This window comes from Lagopus leucura, unplaced genomic scaffold (genome assembly GCF_019238085.1).
Source record: "Lagopus leucura isolate 7727_CA_CO unplaced genomic scaffold, USGS_WTPT01 Super-Scaffold_100022, whole genome shotgun sequence".
In the NCBI taxonomy this organism is placed as follows: Eukaryota; Metazoa; Chordata; class Aves; order Galliformes; family Phasianidae; genus Lagopus; species Lagopus leucura.
Genome location: NW_024962275.1, coordinates 2,952,730 through 2,966,214, shown reverse-complemented (window position 1 = coordinate 2,966,214; position 13,485 = coordinate 2,952,730). Strand labels below are relative to the sequence as shown.

General features: G+C 48.4%; 1 protein-coding gene across 2 annotated transcripts in view; it reads left to right on the top strand.

The window, feature by feature from the left end:
* COL5A1 (collagen type V alpha 1 chain) overlaps nucleotides 1-13,485 on the top strand; it is a 127,365-nt gene that overhangs the window by 46,711 nt on the left and 67,169 nt on the right. For both annotated transcript variants that reach the window (XM_042878716.1, XM_042878715.1), the window contains exons 5-8: nucleotides 6,735-6,866; nucleotides 8,750-8,896; nucleotides 9,031-9,279; nucleotides 13,110-13,256. In XM_042878716.1, coding sequence (XP_042734650.1) covers nucleotides 6,735-6,866; nucleotides 8,750-8,896; nucleotides 9,031-9,279; nucleotides 13,110-13,256 — 675 coding nt within the window. The remainder of the gene's footprint in view (nucleotides 1-6,734; nucleotides 6,867-8,749; nucleotides 8,897-9,030; nucleotides 9,280-13,109; nucleotides 13,257-13,485) is intronic.

Sequence of the window (13,485 nt, the reverse complement as noted above, 5' to 3'; positions counted from 1 at the left end):
CCCTCCAAAAAAAAAGTGTAAAAATGCTCATTTTGCAAATGTAAAGTCAGTCTTTACAATGAGAAAATGGAATTTGGGAGGCATATCCTGCCTATAGCAAGGTAGAGAGATGTTTGGGCTGTCAGGGTGTTTCTTCTTTTCTTTGTCCTCCTTTCTTTGCCTTTAAAACTCCAAACTGTGCTCTATTCTTTTCCCCCTGCTTTGAAATAGCCACGGAAACCTCTCATATTATTTTTGCCTGTGTTACTGCAGCGCTTGGCCAGGCTGTAAAGGAGGAGTGAATATAAAGCAGCCTTTTGTAAGACGGGTCTCTCCCAGTCCGTCTGTCCTTCCAGGCTGGGCTGTGCGGTATGAGGAAGCTGTCTGATGGCAGCTCCCTTTTCCTGTCCCTAACTGCCTGCTTCACACCCGAACATCCAAGCAGATAAGATTGTGGTTTGTTTAAAAAGCCATAAAATGTATAAAAATAACTGACGGAGCCGGGCACGATGGCTGGTGAGTTAAGGATATCTCTCTTTCAGTGCGTTCCAGCAGTCTTTTGTGTTTGCTTAATAGTTTTTTTGGAAGTCAGCTTGGCTGCCTTCTCCTTTCCTGCCGTCCCTGCTGCTTGGCGGCTGCTTTGCCCTGCCTGCACCTTCCCATCCCAACCGGAGTTACAGTGTTGGTGCTCACTCAACAGAGAGGAACGCAGACGCATCGCCCCCAGAGCACTGGCCCCATGGGAGGCAGCAGTTCTAAGGGGGGTCTGGAGAGCTTGAAGCGGAAGGGGAAAAACCAAAGCATGCAAATATTCAATCCCAAAGGGCTGCGGTGCACGGCGGTGATGCTGGCAGCGATGCCATTGCAGTCAGAGCGACTGATGCAGGCAGCTGTAGGGCGTGAGAATAACTGGGAGTCGTTTCTCATCACCACTTCCCCTGGGTGGGTCCGGCTCCCTCGCGCAATTAGCTGTGATCATTATTAAGAGTAGCTGTCGGCTCAGCAAAGCAGCCGCTGTCTGGCGGCTCGCAGCCCCAGACATGAGTCAAGGAAAGCTGGCCCTGACCCCGCTACGTGCGTGGGACAGCCGCTGCCTGACCCGGGATGCTCCTGCAAGAGCTCAACTTTTAACCGTGGTCCACTTTCTGATGTGCTGGCCATGTCCACCCTGGGGTCTTTTTGCTTTTTCCCCTTTGGTTTTATTTCCTCCAAGCTTTGTTTTCTTGTATCTGTTGGAGCGAGTGCCATTGCTGCCTGCAGCAGTGCCTCTCATGCAGCACAGTTCTGTAGGTCCTGCTGGGGCTTTTCCCTCTCTGGAACAAAACCAGGGAAATGTAATAGCCTTGCAGTAAATACTTGGTAGGTTTAATGCTTTCTGTAGTTCTGCCAGTGCCACCTGCTCTCCAGAGTGCCTGTTCCTTGGGGCTGAGAGAAAAACAATCCTAACATCCTCTAAATTCTTGGATTTTAGTGAAATGACAGGTAGCTGATCTGCTTTAGCTGTGTTCTTCCACCTGGTTGGTGAGTTCTTGTTCTCCAAGGTCTCAGCATTGGCTTTAAGCTGGAAAGGACGTGGGGTGCTCTGGAAGCAAAGCTCATTCCAGGCCTATGGGGTGATGAGTTGCACGGTGCGCACGTAGGGTTCTGTCTGAGCACCACAGCCCCCATCACAGTCTGTTAAGCTCGGGGTTGGGTGAGGTTACATACAATTGCCCATAAGCATAAAACAGCCCGGGAGCTGTTCAAGACCTTAAAGCTGGTGATTAGATGTCCCTTCTGAAAGGACAAGGGTTTCAATTAGGCACCGTGCCGGGGCTGGAGCGGGGTTGGCATAGGAGTGGCTGTTTGAGCAATAATGGCTGGGTTTTTTCATCTTCTCCCTTTCTTTTCATGGTATTGACAATCCATACATGAGATGCTCTAAGGCTGTGGGATGTGAGCGTTGTGAATGGGCTTGGGGGTAGGGATGTGGGACTGGGAAGAGAAAAAGGGCTCTGGGCTGCCAGAGTTTGGTGAGGATTCCATGGAAAGTCTTGGGAAGAAATTGGGAATGATTAATGGCTATAACAAACTCAGGCGTTTGGAAAGGCAAGAAAATCTTTCATCCTTTATAAATAGGAAAGTATCTGGAATAGCGGATGAGTCTGTTGCCTGTAAAGTACCACTGTGTAAATAATCCATCCTGTGGATGAACGCTGTGTGTGTTGTCTTTGGGAATTAGCTGTGTTATCCCTTAAGCAAAAATGGACTTTGATGCGAGCTCTGGCTCTCCATTTGCTCTGTCCACTTCCACAGGTGCTCGGCACCATGCCTGGGGCTGCAGCCTCTGCCCAAGGAGTGCTTACATGGGAGTGGGGTGTTGTTGACATTGGGAGGCCGTTAGAACTGAGGCTAATGGAGAAAAATAGCATCTGCTTGGAAGTCAACATTGTATGAATATCTCCCACTCTATTAACAACTTGGGTCCTTGACTGCTGTTTGGGTATTGGCAGAGTGATGGCTTCTTCAGTGGAGCTCTCCAGAATTAGCAGAGCCATCTGGCTTTTGCTCTCTTCTGAGAAACTTTCCTGCCCTCCTCTTTCACTAAGGAGCTGTTGCTAAGCAGCTTGTAATTTGTGTTGCGATGCTACGCTGCAGCCTGTCATAACAGACACCGTGTTGTGTGCAAGCACACAAGAAATGCAACCTCCTTGCTCTGAAAGTCCCTGTTTGTAAGAACCAGCCAGGAGAGGATGCGGTGAGGAAGGGAAACCATCGTCAGTCCTTAAGCAGGGCTTTTGCTTGAAGCCGTGGGTTTTTTTGGGGTTTTGTTTTTTCTTTTCTTTTTCTTGGAGAGGCATCTGTCCCCTTTTCTGTGTGAGATTATTTTTACTGAACAGGGCTCAGAAGAAGCTCCCATCTGAGTGCCAAAAGTCAGGAGGGATCCATTCTTGCAGTGACCTGAGCACAGGAGGGGAAATAGCAGAGGTCTCACAGCAGAACTGCCTGTCTGCTTCTGCTGCCCCCCTCGCACAGGGCGAGGAAGCAAACATCCGTGTTGCCTTTATCCCAACCACCAAGTGTTTGCAGCTGACTCGCACAGCTACACGTGAGCCCTTCCCTTCTTTATTTTTGATTCTCTTTTGAGGCAGCTCTCCAACTATTGGCTTCCAGTTTTGTTCTGCAACGTGTTTGGAAGCCCAAAGGATGCCCGGCTGGTCCAGCGAGAGCGGTCTGGGATGCAGGTCATGGTGTGACCCCATTGCTGCCATTTGGCTTCTCTGCAGAGCTGTGTTTAAGGGATGGATGCTTGGGCGATGCCGATACGCCGCGTCCTCAGCAGTGAGCCTTCATCCCTGGGCAAGTGCTGATGACAGCTTCTATCAAGCGGAACATCTGGGGCTGGCAGGCCGACTCTGAGACAGGGATTTGGTTCGTTGGAAGCTTGCTGGTGGCTGAGATCTCAATGCTTTCATCGCAGAGCCATGCTGAACTTATGCCACTCTTAATGCGGCTGTGTTTGTGAAACCAGTGAGTTTGTCATAGTAAGACTCGGCAACATCCTGATTGCTTCTATTAGTTAAGACTTTTTTGTTTTAATATCACAGCCACATACGGGTTGTGGTGGCCATCTGAGTTGGATGTGGGAGCTTAAAAAAGCTCATCGAGCAGTAATTATTCTTAAAGATGCTCGCTGTCACTAAGGTGCCTGTGGCAACGCACTAAAACAACAGCCCAAGTAATTATTGCAACAGTCCAAGTAATTATTAGTGCATTGCAGTGGGAGCCCTGAAGAAGCCCAGTACTTCTGGAGCTGCTGCCAATGCCAGATGAAGTCACCGTGCTTCTCCTCGCCAGCTGTTTGTTTTGTTGAACCGCAGCAATTTCTCCAAGTTACTGAAGTTGATGTCATTGGAAGCGATGTGACATTTTTGCACACGTATAGAATAAGTGTTAAAAAATGCTCCTGAAGAGCTTTTCCAGTCTTGTCTGGGAGCTGGCTGGGGAGCTGAGTTCAACTGCCTTGATGGAACTTAATCCATAAAGCAAATGAGTCATCAGGCACCAATGGCTTTACCATAAATGTCAAACAATTTCTTACTGATTGGGACAGTTAGCACTTACATCTGTTTGGTGGAGGAAAGAAAAAAAAAAAGAGGAAAAAAAAAAAAGCCTCACAATTCAGCATCATTTTCATCAGCGTGCTGTGCTGCCTCTTCCCCTTTGCAGGAAGTTGTAGGAATAAAGGTCAATGTTTGATTTATTTTCCTTTAGAAACACTGGCTCTTCAGGCAGATGAAATATTGGTTCTTTTCAGAGGAAAAGAAAGAATCTATTTATCTGTGCAGTGCGTGCCCAAGAGAGGCAGGAGTTGGGCTGCAGCACTGGAAGGGCTTCTTGAGAGCCCACTGTGCTACCCAGGTGTCTGTGATTCCCCCACTACCCACGTGGGGCTTGAGGTTGGATTCTCTGTGGCTTGGATACCCCTTCATTTGAAGCTTGGTCTTCAGAATCTCCCCTCCTTGGCTGGTAAATTCTTTAAGCCACCAAGGGAAAGTGTTCCCCCTCTTGCAAAGGCCTCGTGGAAAATCTATGGCTGTTGAATGGATGCGGAAAGGGGGGAGGTTAGCTTTAACTTTATGGCATCTTCATTATCTCTGCTCGTGCTGAAAAAAGCAGATGCTGAAGTAAGAAGGAGAGAGGGCTGGCTGTTGCGTGTAACCACAGCAGGGAGCGAGAACTCGTGCAGAGGAGCAGAGCTGGGGTTGGGGGCAGCTCTCTCTGGGTGATATTTATTAGCAGCAACACTGGAGAGGACACACAAGCAGCAAACCTCCCTGCGTGGCTTGCTCTAGTTAAGGTCACCTTTCTAAATCAAAGAAATGGGGCTCTTGACAGCGGAGCTTTGTGCATCTTCTGTGAAGTTCAGATAGTGGGGCTTTTATTAGGACCTCAATTAGTCCCTGTTATTGTATTGTATTGAGGGATGAGGTCAGTTGACTGGGAATTTTGCTAACAAGGTTTCGCTCCTGTCTGCTTTTTACAAATGTTAACACGGGGTGCCCACCAGCGCTGTGCACTTGCTGTTAATGAAACAAAGATGAACAGTCCAGCAGCCCTCAAAGCTCTCCTCCTTCCTCTGCCCCTGAGCTGCTCGACCCACGTCAGTGCACTTGAGCTCGGATGCTCCCTGGGGCTTTCATTCCTCCAAAATCTGCTGCATCGCTTTTCCTTCTGGTTTTGCACGCTGCTGCCGGAACACGAGAAGGATGATCTTTGTTGGACAGGATGATTGATTGGGTTTGAAAAGGAAATGGGAAAATAGGAGGTATGGTGAGTGATGCTCGTGGAGCACTGTGAGTTTGACAGGAACTCTCTGAGGCAGCTCGTGCTTTGCTGTGGCACACTTTGTGTGCTGGAGTTATTCAGGTGCACGCCGACTTTCTTCTCCTCTCAGCCCGGAGGTGGCAGGAAGTTTCACTTGTTTTCCTCACTGGGCCACTGTCATCCCGCAGCACCTTGTGCTGAGTTTGGGCTTTCTCCAGAGCTTGAGTCCAGAGTTTCTGGGACTTGCAGTGATGTCCTTCCATGCTTTGCAGTGCCTTGCTCAAGAAGATGCTCAGCTCCCATTCTGCTGCTGGAAGCAGAGTGTGGTTGAGACGAGATTTTTGTCTCACATGTAGTTCAGGAGATGCTGTCAGCAGAGGCTAAGAGTGAATTCAGCTACAGCAAATTCTCTCCTGTGTAACCTTTTGCACCGTGTTTAGCCAGCGTGCCTTTCTTTGCTTTATCTCTTCCTCAAGAAAAAGCAACTTTAATTCTGGTCTCTGATAGGATACAGACTATCAGCTCTTCTTGAGGTGTAAATCCCACCTTATCAGGAAAAAAAGCTTTCAGCCTTCCTTCCCTGCCTCTCGGAGACAAAGACCAAGCCTGCTGTAGTGACTGTTTTATTTCAACTTCTTCCAACAGCGCCGAACACTCCTCATAACCTCGTGCAAAATGGGAAGCTTTAAGCACCTTGCTGAGAAGGGCATCAGTGTCTTCACGTGGCTGTCATGGGGGCAGAGGTAGCTGGGCTCCTGTGATCTGATATAGCAGCTGGGAGATTATTCCCAGCAGGAGCTCCAAGCGAGTTGTCATGGTCAGGCTTGGCATCCTGCAGTGATGGGAAGCCTGGGAGCTGCCCTTGGCATTGGGATGATGTGGTGCAGGTAATCCCATGGCCCAGCAGGCTGCACTGCAGGTGATGAAGAGCTGGATATGGGGCGCATTCTGTGAGGCAATAATTTGGCTTTATTTATTTAATTTGCTTTCCTATCTTTTCCGAAGCTGCGACCCGTTTTCGCTTCATTTTCTAAAGGTTATTCACAAAGAGCAATAGGCTTAAAGCAGGGCTGAATTTTAGGGCAGTGTGGATGTTCAGAGAGCTCCATGTGCCGTCGGAGGGCGGTCACGGCTGCAGTGCATGCATGGAGTTGAGCCTGACCTCCTGTTTCAAAAATATCCTTTGGTTTTCCACTGGGCTCCGAGACGTTCTGGCCAGGCTTTGCTCTGAGCTTCTGGTTCCTATTATGTGCCCAAGTAGTTGTGCTGTAATGCTCCTTTTTTTTTCCCTCCCCCGACGCCTTCACAGTATTTTTCTATCATTAAAAAAGACTTTTTTTCCCCTAACTAAACCATCAGCTGCAACAATCCAAGCAGTAAAATCTTTCCTTATGCTGCGAGTAAACTGCTTTTGGTGCTATCATTGACTTTGGCTTCCCTCCCTGCAGGGTGACATCCAGCAGTTGCTGATCGTGGCCGACCCCCGGGCAGCCCATGACTACTGTGAGCACTACAGCCCCGACTGTGACACCGCCGTCCCCGACTCTCCACAGTCCCAGGACCCCAACCAGGATGAATACGTGAGTAGGAGCTCGTGGCTGCAGGTGGGGATGCCCTGGGGGCAGTGATATGGGGCTCCGTGCTGTGGTTGCAAAGCTTAGTGTGCTTGTTTCAATCTGAAGGGACCTTTAAAGGCCATGTGTTCACAATCCTTGCAGTGAACAGGGACACCCAAGCCCTGCTTGGGTGCTCAGAGCCCCTCCAATCTGACCTTGTGTGTCTGCAGGGATGGGGCACCACTGCCTCTCTGTGCAACCTGTACCAGTGCTGCACTGCCCTTAAAGGCAAAAACTTCCTCCTCCTATCCAGTCTTTCTCCTGTCCCGCTTTGCTGTAAATCCTTTATAATGCAGTGGCTGAAGCAGAGGTTGATCTTAGGATCCTGCAGTCCTGGTCTCCTACCCACAGGGCTTTCCCTTCTCATCTGTGCTCTTCCAGTGAATGCAGTGCAGGTTTGCTCAAAGCTCAGAACCTTGCAGAGGACAGATCCTGAGCTGATGGAAGCACTGACCTTCCCAGGCAGACCAAACCCCATCCAAAATGTGCACCTGTTTCTAAAATCCAATTTTAGCTCTTAAACTTGAAAGCAGATTAAGTCCTTTTTTTTTACTGGTACTCCTTTGAAACGACAGGTGTCAAAGGCTGGAGGAGGAATTTTTTTTTGCCTGTACGTTTGCCATTTGAATTTCCTTTTGGCAGAAATGGTCCCAGCTGATCTGTAATGATTTCTCCCATATGAGCTGCTGGGCTGCACAAGGCAGCTTTTCCTACAGTCAGAACTTATTTTCTTTAGAAAAAGTAAAGGGGAAAAAAAAAATAAAATAAATGGGGTGCCTCCGTATTTCTGCTGCTCAATCGGAAACATCTGAGTGGGGCTGATTTCCAGAAGACCATCATCTGAATTTGACACATTTAGAAGAGGTCTCAAGCTCAGCTCACAGCAATTAAAGCGTCTGGCACCCTCAGGCACTTCTCAGTGCCTTGGCTGCTGTTTCTGCCCGGTTTGCAGGAGTGCAGTGCCCTCTGCTTTACTCTCAGCTTCTCCCCACTGATCTGCAGTGCTGTTGCTGTGTTCTGGCTCATGCACCTCGGGCTTTGGGTTAAGGAGCTGCTTTGGGGAGCAGAGTGCAGCTTGCAGCAGTGCGGCCCATGGAAGCTGTAACCGTGCTGCCAGCGCTGCTGGAGGATAGACTCTGGTGTGATCAAAGTGCATGGTAGTAGGAAAAGAAAGCTCTTCTTCTGGAGCCAGCAGTGCAACAAGGGCTGGCTTGTCTCTGGGCTGTGTTGCTCTGTGTAAGAATAACTCGTCCATGCGACTGCTGCCAGCCGGAGTGATGGGCTGGCAAAGAGATCGGCCGTGCCCGGCTGTAACCAAACGTTTGGTTTGTATTTCATTCTGAAGAATGACTGACGCCTTGTGGAAAACTCTGAAAATATCTGGGTTTTGAAGCCCTCCTGCCTGCGGGTCACGGGCAGATAGGAAATCACAGGCATGCTATAAGGAGAGAAAAGAGCAGCCTGGCTTCTTGGAGTGGTGGTGTGATGCACGTTGCCCTCTGCAGATCTGAGACGTGAGCCAGGAGGTCTCAACACAACTGTTTTTCTGTTTTGTAGGGTAGCTGAGGGTGACCAAATTCCTGCTGTGAGTAGCTTTGCTCTCTTTGCTAAGGCAGAAATTGCCCCTGGGCTGAGAGATTAGCGGGGACCTGAAAGCACAGAGCAGCCCAAACTCAGGCTCCTGGTGTTACAGAAGAAGTACGGGAGGAAGGGAAACTGCCATGGTCACTCCACAGCAGAACTGTAGTGCTGCATGGACCACTGGTGTGAAGGCAACCTACAGAGGGCTGCTGGGCATCCACTGGGTGCCACCAGCTGATGTTCTGCTGCTTGTATTCTCTCTGCAGTATACCGATGGGGAAGGAGAAGGGGACACCTACTACTACGAGTACCCCTACTATGAAGATGTTGACGAAGCTGTAAAGCCTGAAGCACCCACCACCAAACCTGCACCCCCAGGAGTGGCTGCTGGAGAGAGACCCGAAACCAAGCAGGTACCCACGTGAGGTCCTGGTTGATAAATGGAGCTGTGAACTGGGGAGTGGAGGGTGATGCAGAACATCTGTTTTGTTCCACCTGTTGTGGTGGTTTTCATATATGCTAGTTTGATTTTTATTTTCCACACTAGGACTATCCTTCCCCCACGCCATCCCCTGAAGCAGGGGACCCCAGCAGGCAGACCAAAGGATCTGCACCCGTGGACGACCCCCTGGTGGATGAGTACAACTATGAAACCATCAACGAGGAGTACTTCACACCTCTGCCCTATGAAGACATCAACTACAACGAGGAAGTAGACCCCCAGGGAGGGCTCACTGAAAATGCCGTGGAAGCGGAGCTCCCCACGAGTACCGTCATCACCTACAATGAGACTGATGTAATTTAATGAATCCTTTTCCTTTCATTTGAATATATATATATTTTATCTCTATTATTTCTTAGCCCTGAGCAAAGGAGATGTGATGATCCATACGATAAACCTGCAGGTGGCTCGGGCAGCTCTGTGAGAGGAAGTGTCAGGGTGTGGGATATTTTCATTTTGTCATTCTTACTGAATGGCACTTCCACATTTTTCAGATTGAAACATAAAAAAAAACCCAACCAAACGGCTTCAGCACTGGGACAAACCCTCACATTTGAGTTATTCCATTTGTCCACAGAGGCCCTCTGTCTTGTTGCAGATCTACTGACAGTGGAATCGGCCCAGATTCCACAGCTGATACTCTTTGGAGCAGTTGCGTTTTCGGTTCCCCACATTTAATGTCACCATGTCACACTTGAGACTGCTCTGCCCTTAAGGCTTGCCCAGTTTTTTGTTTTTGTTGGTCTCATCCTCTGATGAGACTGAAATGAGCTGTCATGCAGCTGTGTCGCATAGCTCGCCAGGCAAGGAAATAACTTTCTAGTTGATGAGGCAACTTTGTCGTTACCCAGGAGCATCAGCATGGGGAGCTGATGGTAGGATGAGGTTTCCTGGGGTGGGATTTGGCAGTGCTCTGTGGTTCTTCCTTGAGCAGAGTAGGAGTGAGCGATGGGACCGTGAAACTCAAGGCTTGCTGGGAGATGTCAGAGAGTGGCAAAAAAAGAAAGCAGAAGCTGGCCAAGATAATTGGAGCTGGGCCTGAAAGCGTGAATTAAAAGGTGTCAGGGAAAGTGTCCAAGGAAGAGCTGAAGAGTGAGGGGTGTTGAGCCCAGACGGATGGGATGGAGCTGTTGGGAGAAGGCTGAGTGGAGTGGAGAGATGCTCAGGGGGAAAGAAAAGCACTCCAGCAGATGGATGGACCGAGCGCCAGCCTGAGGGAACCAAAGGATGGGAAATGTTTCTGTTTCCTGACGTTGATCCAGAAATTTTTTGGCCAAACTTGTGCTTTCTAATAGGGAGGAATTAAAGATTGGATAGGATGATCTTAAAAAAAAAAAAAATAAAATAAAAAAATTTGGAAGTGGAAATAAGAGGCTTAAGGGCCTCTTTAAATTGTTAGGAAAATCAAATAGAAAAGGAGCAAAGCTCAGGTAGGGAAATACTGGGCAAAGCTTTCCTGTGTGAAAACTCAGCCTGCTCTCCCAAAGCATCGCAGGGCATCCTGAGGCTGCCCACCTCCAGCAGCTCAGAGGTGCATGTAAATGGGAAAGGCCGTGGCACTGCTTGGGGGTGGGAGTCTGCTCCACTTCATCCACTGAATCCTGCAGTGATGCCCAGCTGCAGGAGGTTCCCCTGCACTGAGGGCTGATACAGTGTGACAGAGCCCCAAAAGGTGCGCGTAGCCAAGGGGATGAGGGTTTGCACCACAGGGTGGGAGCTGGGAGCCCCACCTGCAGCCATGAGCTCCTGGTGAGGCTGAATGCTTTTATCCAGCAGCAGAGCAGTCTGAGCAGTGTGGATGTGAGGATGTCACTGCTGAGTTCACCTGTCTGGATTTTGGGCAGACTGTAATTCCTATGGTTGGAATTCTAAGGGACTTGGAGATACAGGAGACGGGGGGAGAGGTTTTGGAGGCAGGCTTAGGCTGTTTACTTTCCTGGGCTTGAGTTTGCTTACAGCTAATGACTCTGTGATAAATGTCAGCGGAGCAATGCTGAGATTTAGTAGGCAGCAATACTCCTGTGAACATGAGGAGCTGGGGACAGATATATTCTGTTCATCGCCTGCTATTCATCAAGCAGTTTGCTTTGCTTGTCCGGATGCACACACACAAAGCTGCATCGCTTTCTTGAAAAGGAAGGCTAAAAGATGATTTAAATGAGGTTGTTATCAGCCATGGAGCATAGCAGTACTTTGCACAATGATTTTTTTGACCTCCTCTTTTCTTTTTGCACTGTGTTCTGAATTCAGGCTGCTTTTGTTCTTTCTCTTTCCGAAGCACCTGAAGGTTTCAGCACAGAGAGCTTTCCTTCTGCTCTGCCCTCTAATCCAGGATATTATCTTCTTCCAAGCAAATTGATTTGGGGATATCAAAACATCAAAAGAGGCATTTCTGATGTTCGTGTCACGAAATGCAATTTGAGGAAGTTTGCTGTGTTCTCTCTAAAAGCTTTGTAGGGAGATGAACAAGCTTGAAGGTTTCAAAGTGCAAACGCAGATAAAAAGAGTTTTAACGGGATAGCAGAGGTGTGACAGCACCTGATCCGTTTGCACGGTGCAAAGGAAAACTAATGCAAAGCTTTCCCAGCTTTCTAATCAGGAACCATCATCAAGTGGTTTAGAAAGGAGTAGTTTAGAATCATTTTATATTTCATATTTTATCACAGAGTCAAAAAATGGATCTGGGAGCAACTTGGATCTGTTAGCTGTGTGCTGCCAAATATTTGTTTCAGAAACACATAAGGACTACATCTGAGATGTCAATGTCTGGCCTTATCCAGACTTTGGGTTAAGAATCATTTCCTAGAAGAAATTTACTTCTGAGGCTCTCTGCTCCATACCTTGAATGTTGCTGTAATCAGACATAACCATTTCCCAAATGGCCACGGCATAGCAAGGGAACGGGGAGAGATGCGGGTTGTTGGGAACTGCTTTGTAGCAGAGCTGTGGAATTCAGTGATGCTCTTTTGGATTTTGCCTCTGTCCCCATGTTTTCAATGCTGGTTCAGGAAAATATGAGATGGGATGACTTGTCACGAGTTCTCCTTGCTGATTAAATGATGAAAGTGGGCAGAAGTAGGAAGCGCGCTGCCTTCTAATGAGGCTTCTTTAAATCCTCCTGCATGCAGATACAGATGCTCATGCTCATGGATTCTGAGCAGTTCTGGCACAGAAACAAGGTCTGCAAATGATGGTGGCATTTAAGTGATTTTGAATTCATAGCAGTGAAGAGATAATCTCTCTGGGAAGCACTGGAAGTAATTCAATTTATGGACCATTTTGTTCATTAACAAGAAGGGAAGGAAACAAAATGATTATCAGAACGTTTCCTTCCTTATAGTGTCCCTCCAACTGAAGGAGAGAAGTGGCTGCAGAGAGGGCAGGGAGGTGGACATAAGGAAGGAAACTGTGATACATGTCTGGTGTCTCTGTACTGCAGCATCTGTTGCTGTGAAGATGCAGAAAGGATTTTAGCTGTTAATGCATCAGATTTGTAAAATCTGCCCCTGCTTTTTGGAAAAGCAGGGTGGACTTGGATCGCAGACAAAACAAACAGGAGGGCTTTGTATAAACAAACTGGGATTTTTCCACATTTCCTCCTGTAATTTGCTTCTCACAGCGGCGCGTTGCGTTTTTTGACTGGGATGGTGAGAATGGGATGGGGTTCGGTTTATTTGTTCATTTACTTGGTGCTTGTTAATCCGATGGCTTCAATATTCAGGCTGTGGAAGGCGAGCAGGAAAATTCAGTTCCACATTTCTCAAAGCCTCTGGAGTCTGTGGGGATGTCCCAGCACAAACCCCTGCTTTGTGCTGCTTTGTTTGCCTCACTCAGACCGTTGCACTTTCACTGTTATTTTATGCTTGGGGGGAGGGTTGGTGCTGCTGGGGAAGGCCAGAATTGTGTGAAGATCCTTCCATTCTTCTTGCCTTCCTTTGGGGGAGACTCTTGGAGGTCACCGGAGACCTTAAAACTTCAGAACTAAACTTTTCTTGTGCTTTCTATTGACAACCATTAGCATGAGGCTGCTTCCCTCCCCAAACCCCTCGGTCCCCTCCTGGGCTTTCAGCATTGCACAACCTGCAGAGATTTGCAGCCTGACGCATTGCTGCTCTCACTTCCAGGCTACTCAAGGAGGAGACGACCTGGATAAAGACTTCACTGAGGAAACGATAAAAGAATATGATGGGAATTACTACTATTATGACAGAACAGTGTCTCCTGACATTGGGCCTGGGATGCCTGCCAACCAGGACACCATCTACGAAGGGGTGAGGGAGTATTTTTTCCCCATCAAATGCACGCTTCAGAAACTATTTTCTTCCTCCACAGCTCAAGACGAGCAATGCAAAAGGTGGGGATCCCATCCCACTTGGGTTCATCCACCCAAGAGGCAATGTTTGCCGTGCCATCAACGTCTCCTTGCTCCATTTGTGCTGTGCAGAGATATCGTGACATTGCCTCCTGTTCCTGCTCAAGACCGTTGGTTCAGGTGATGCT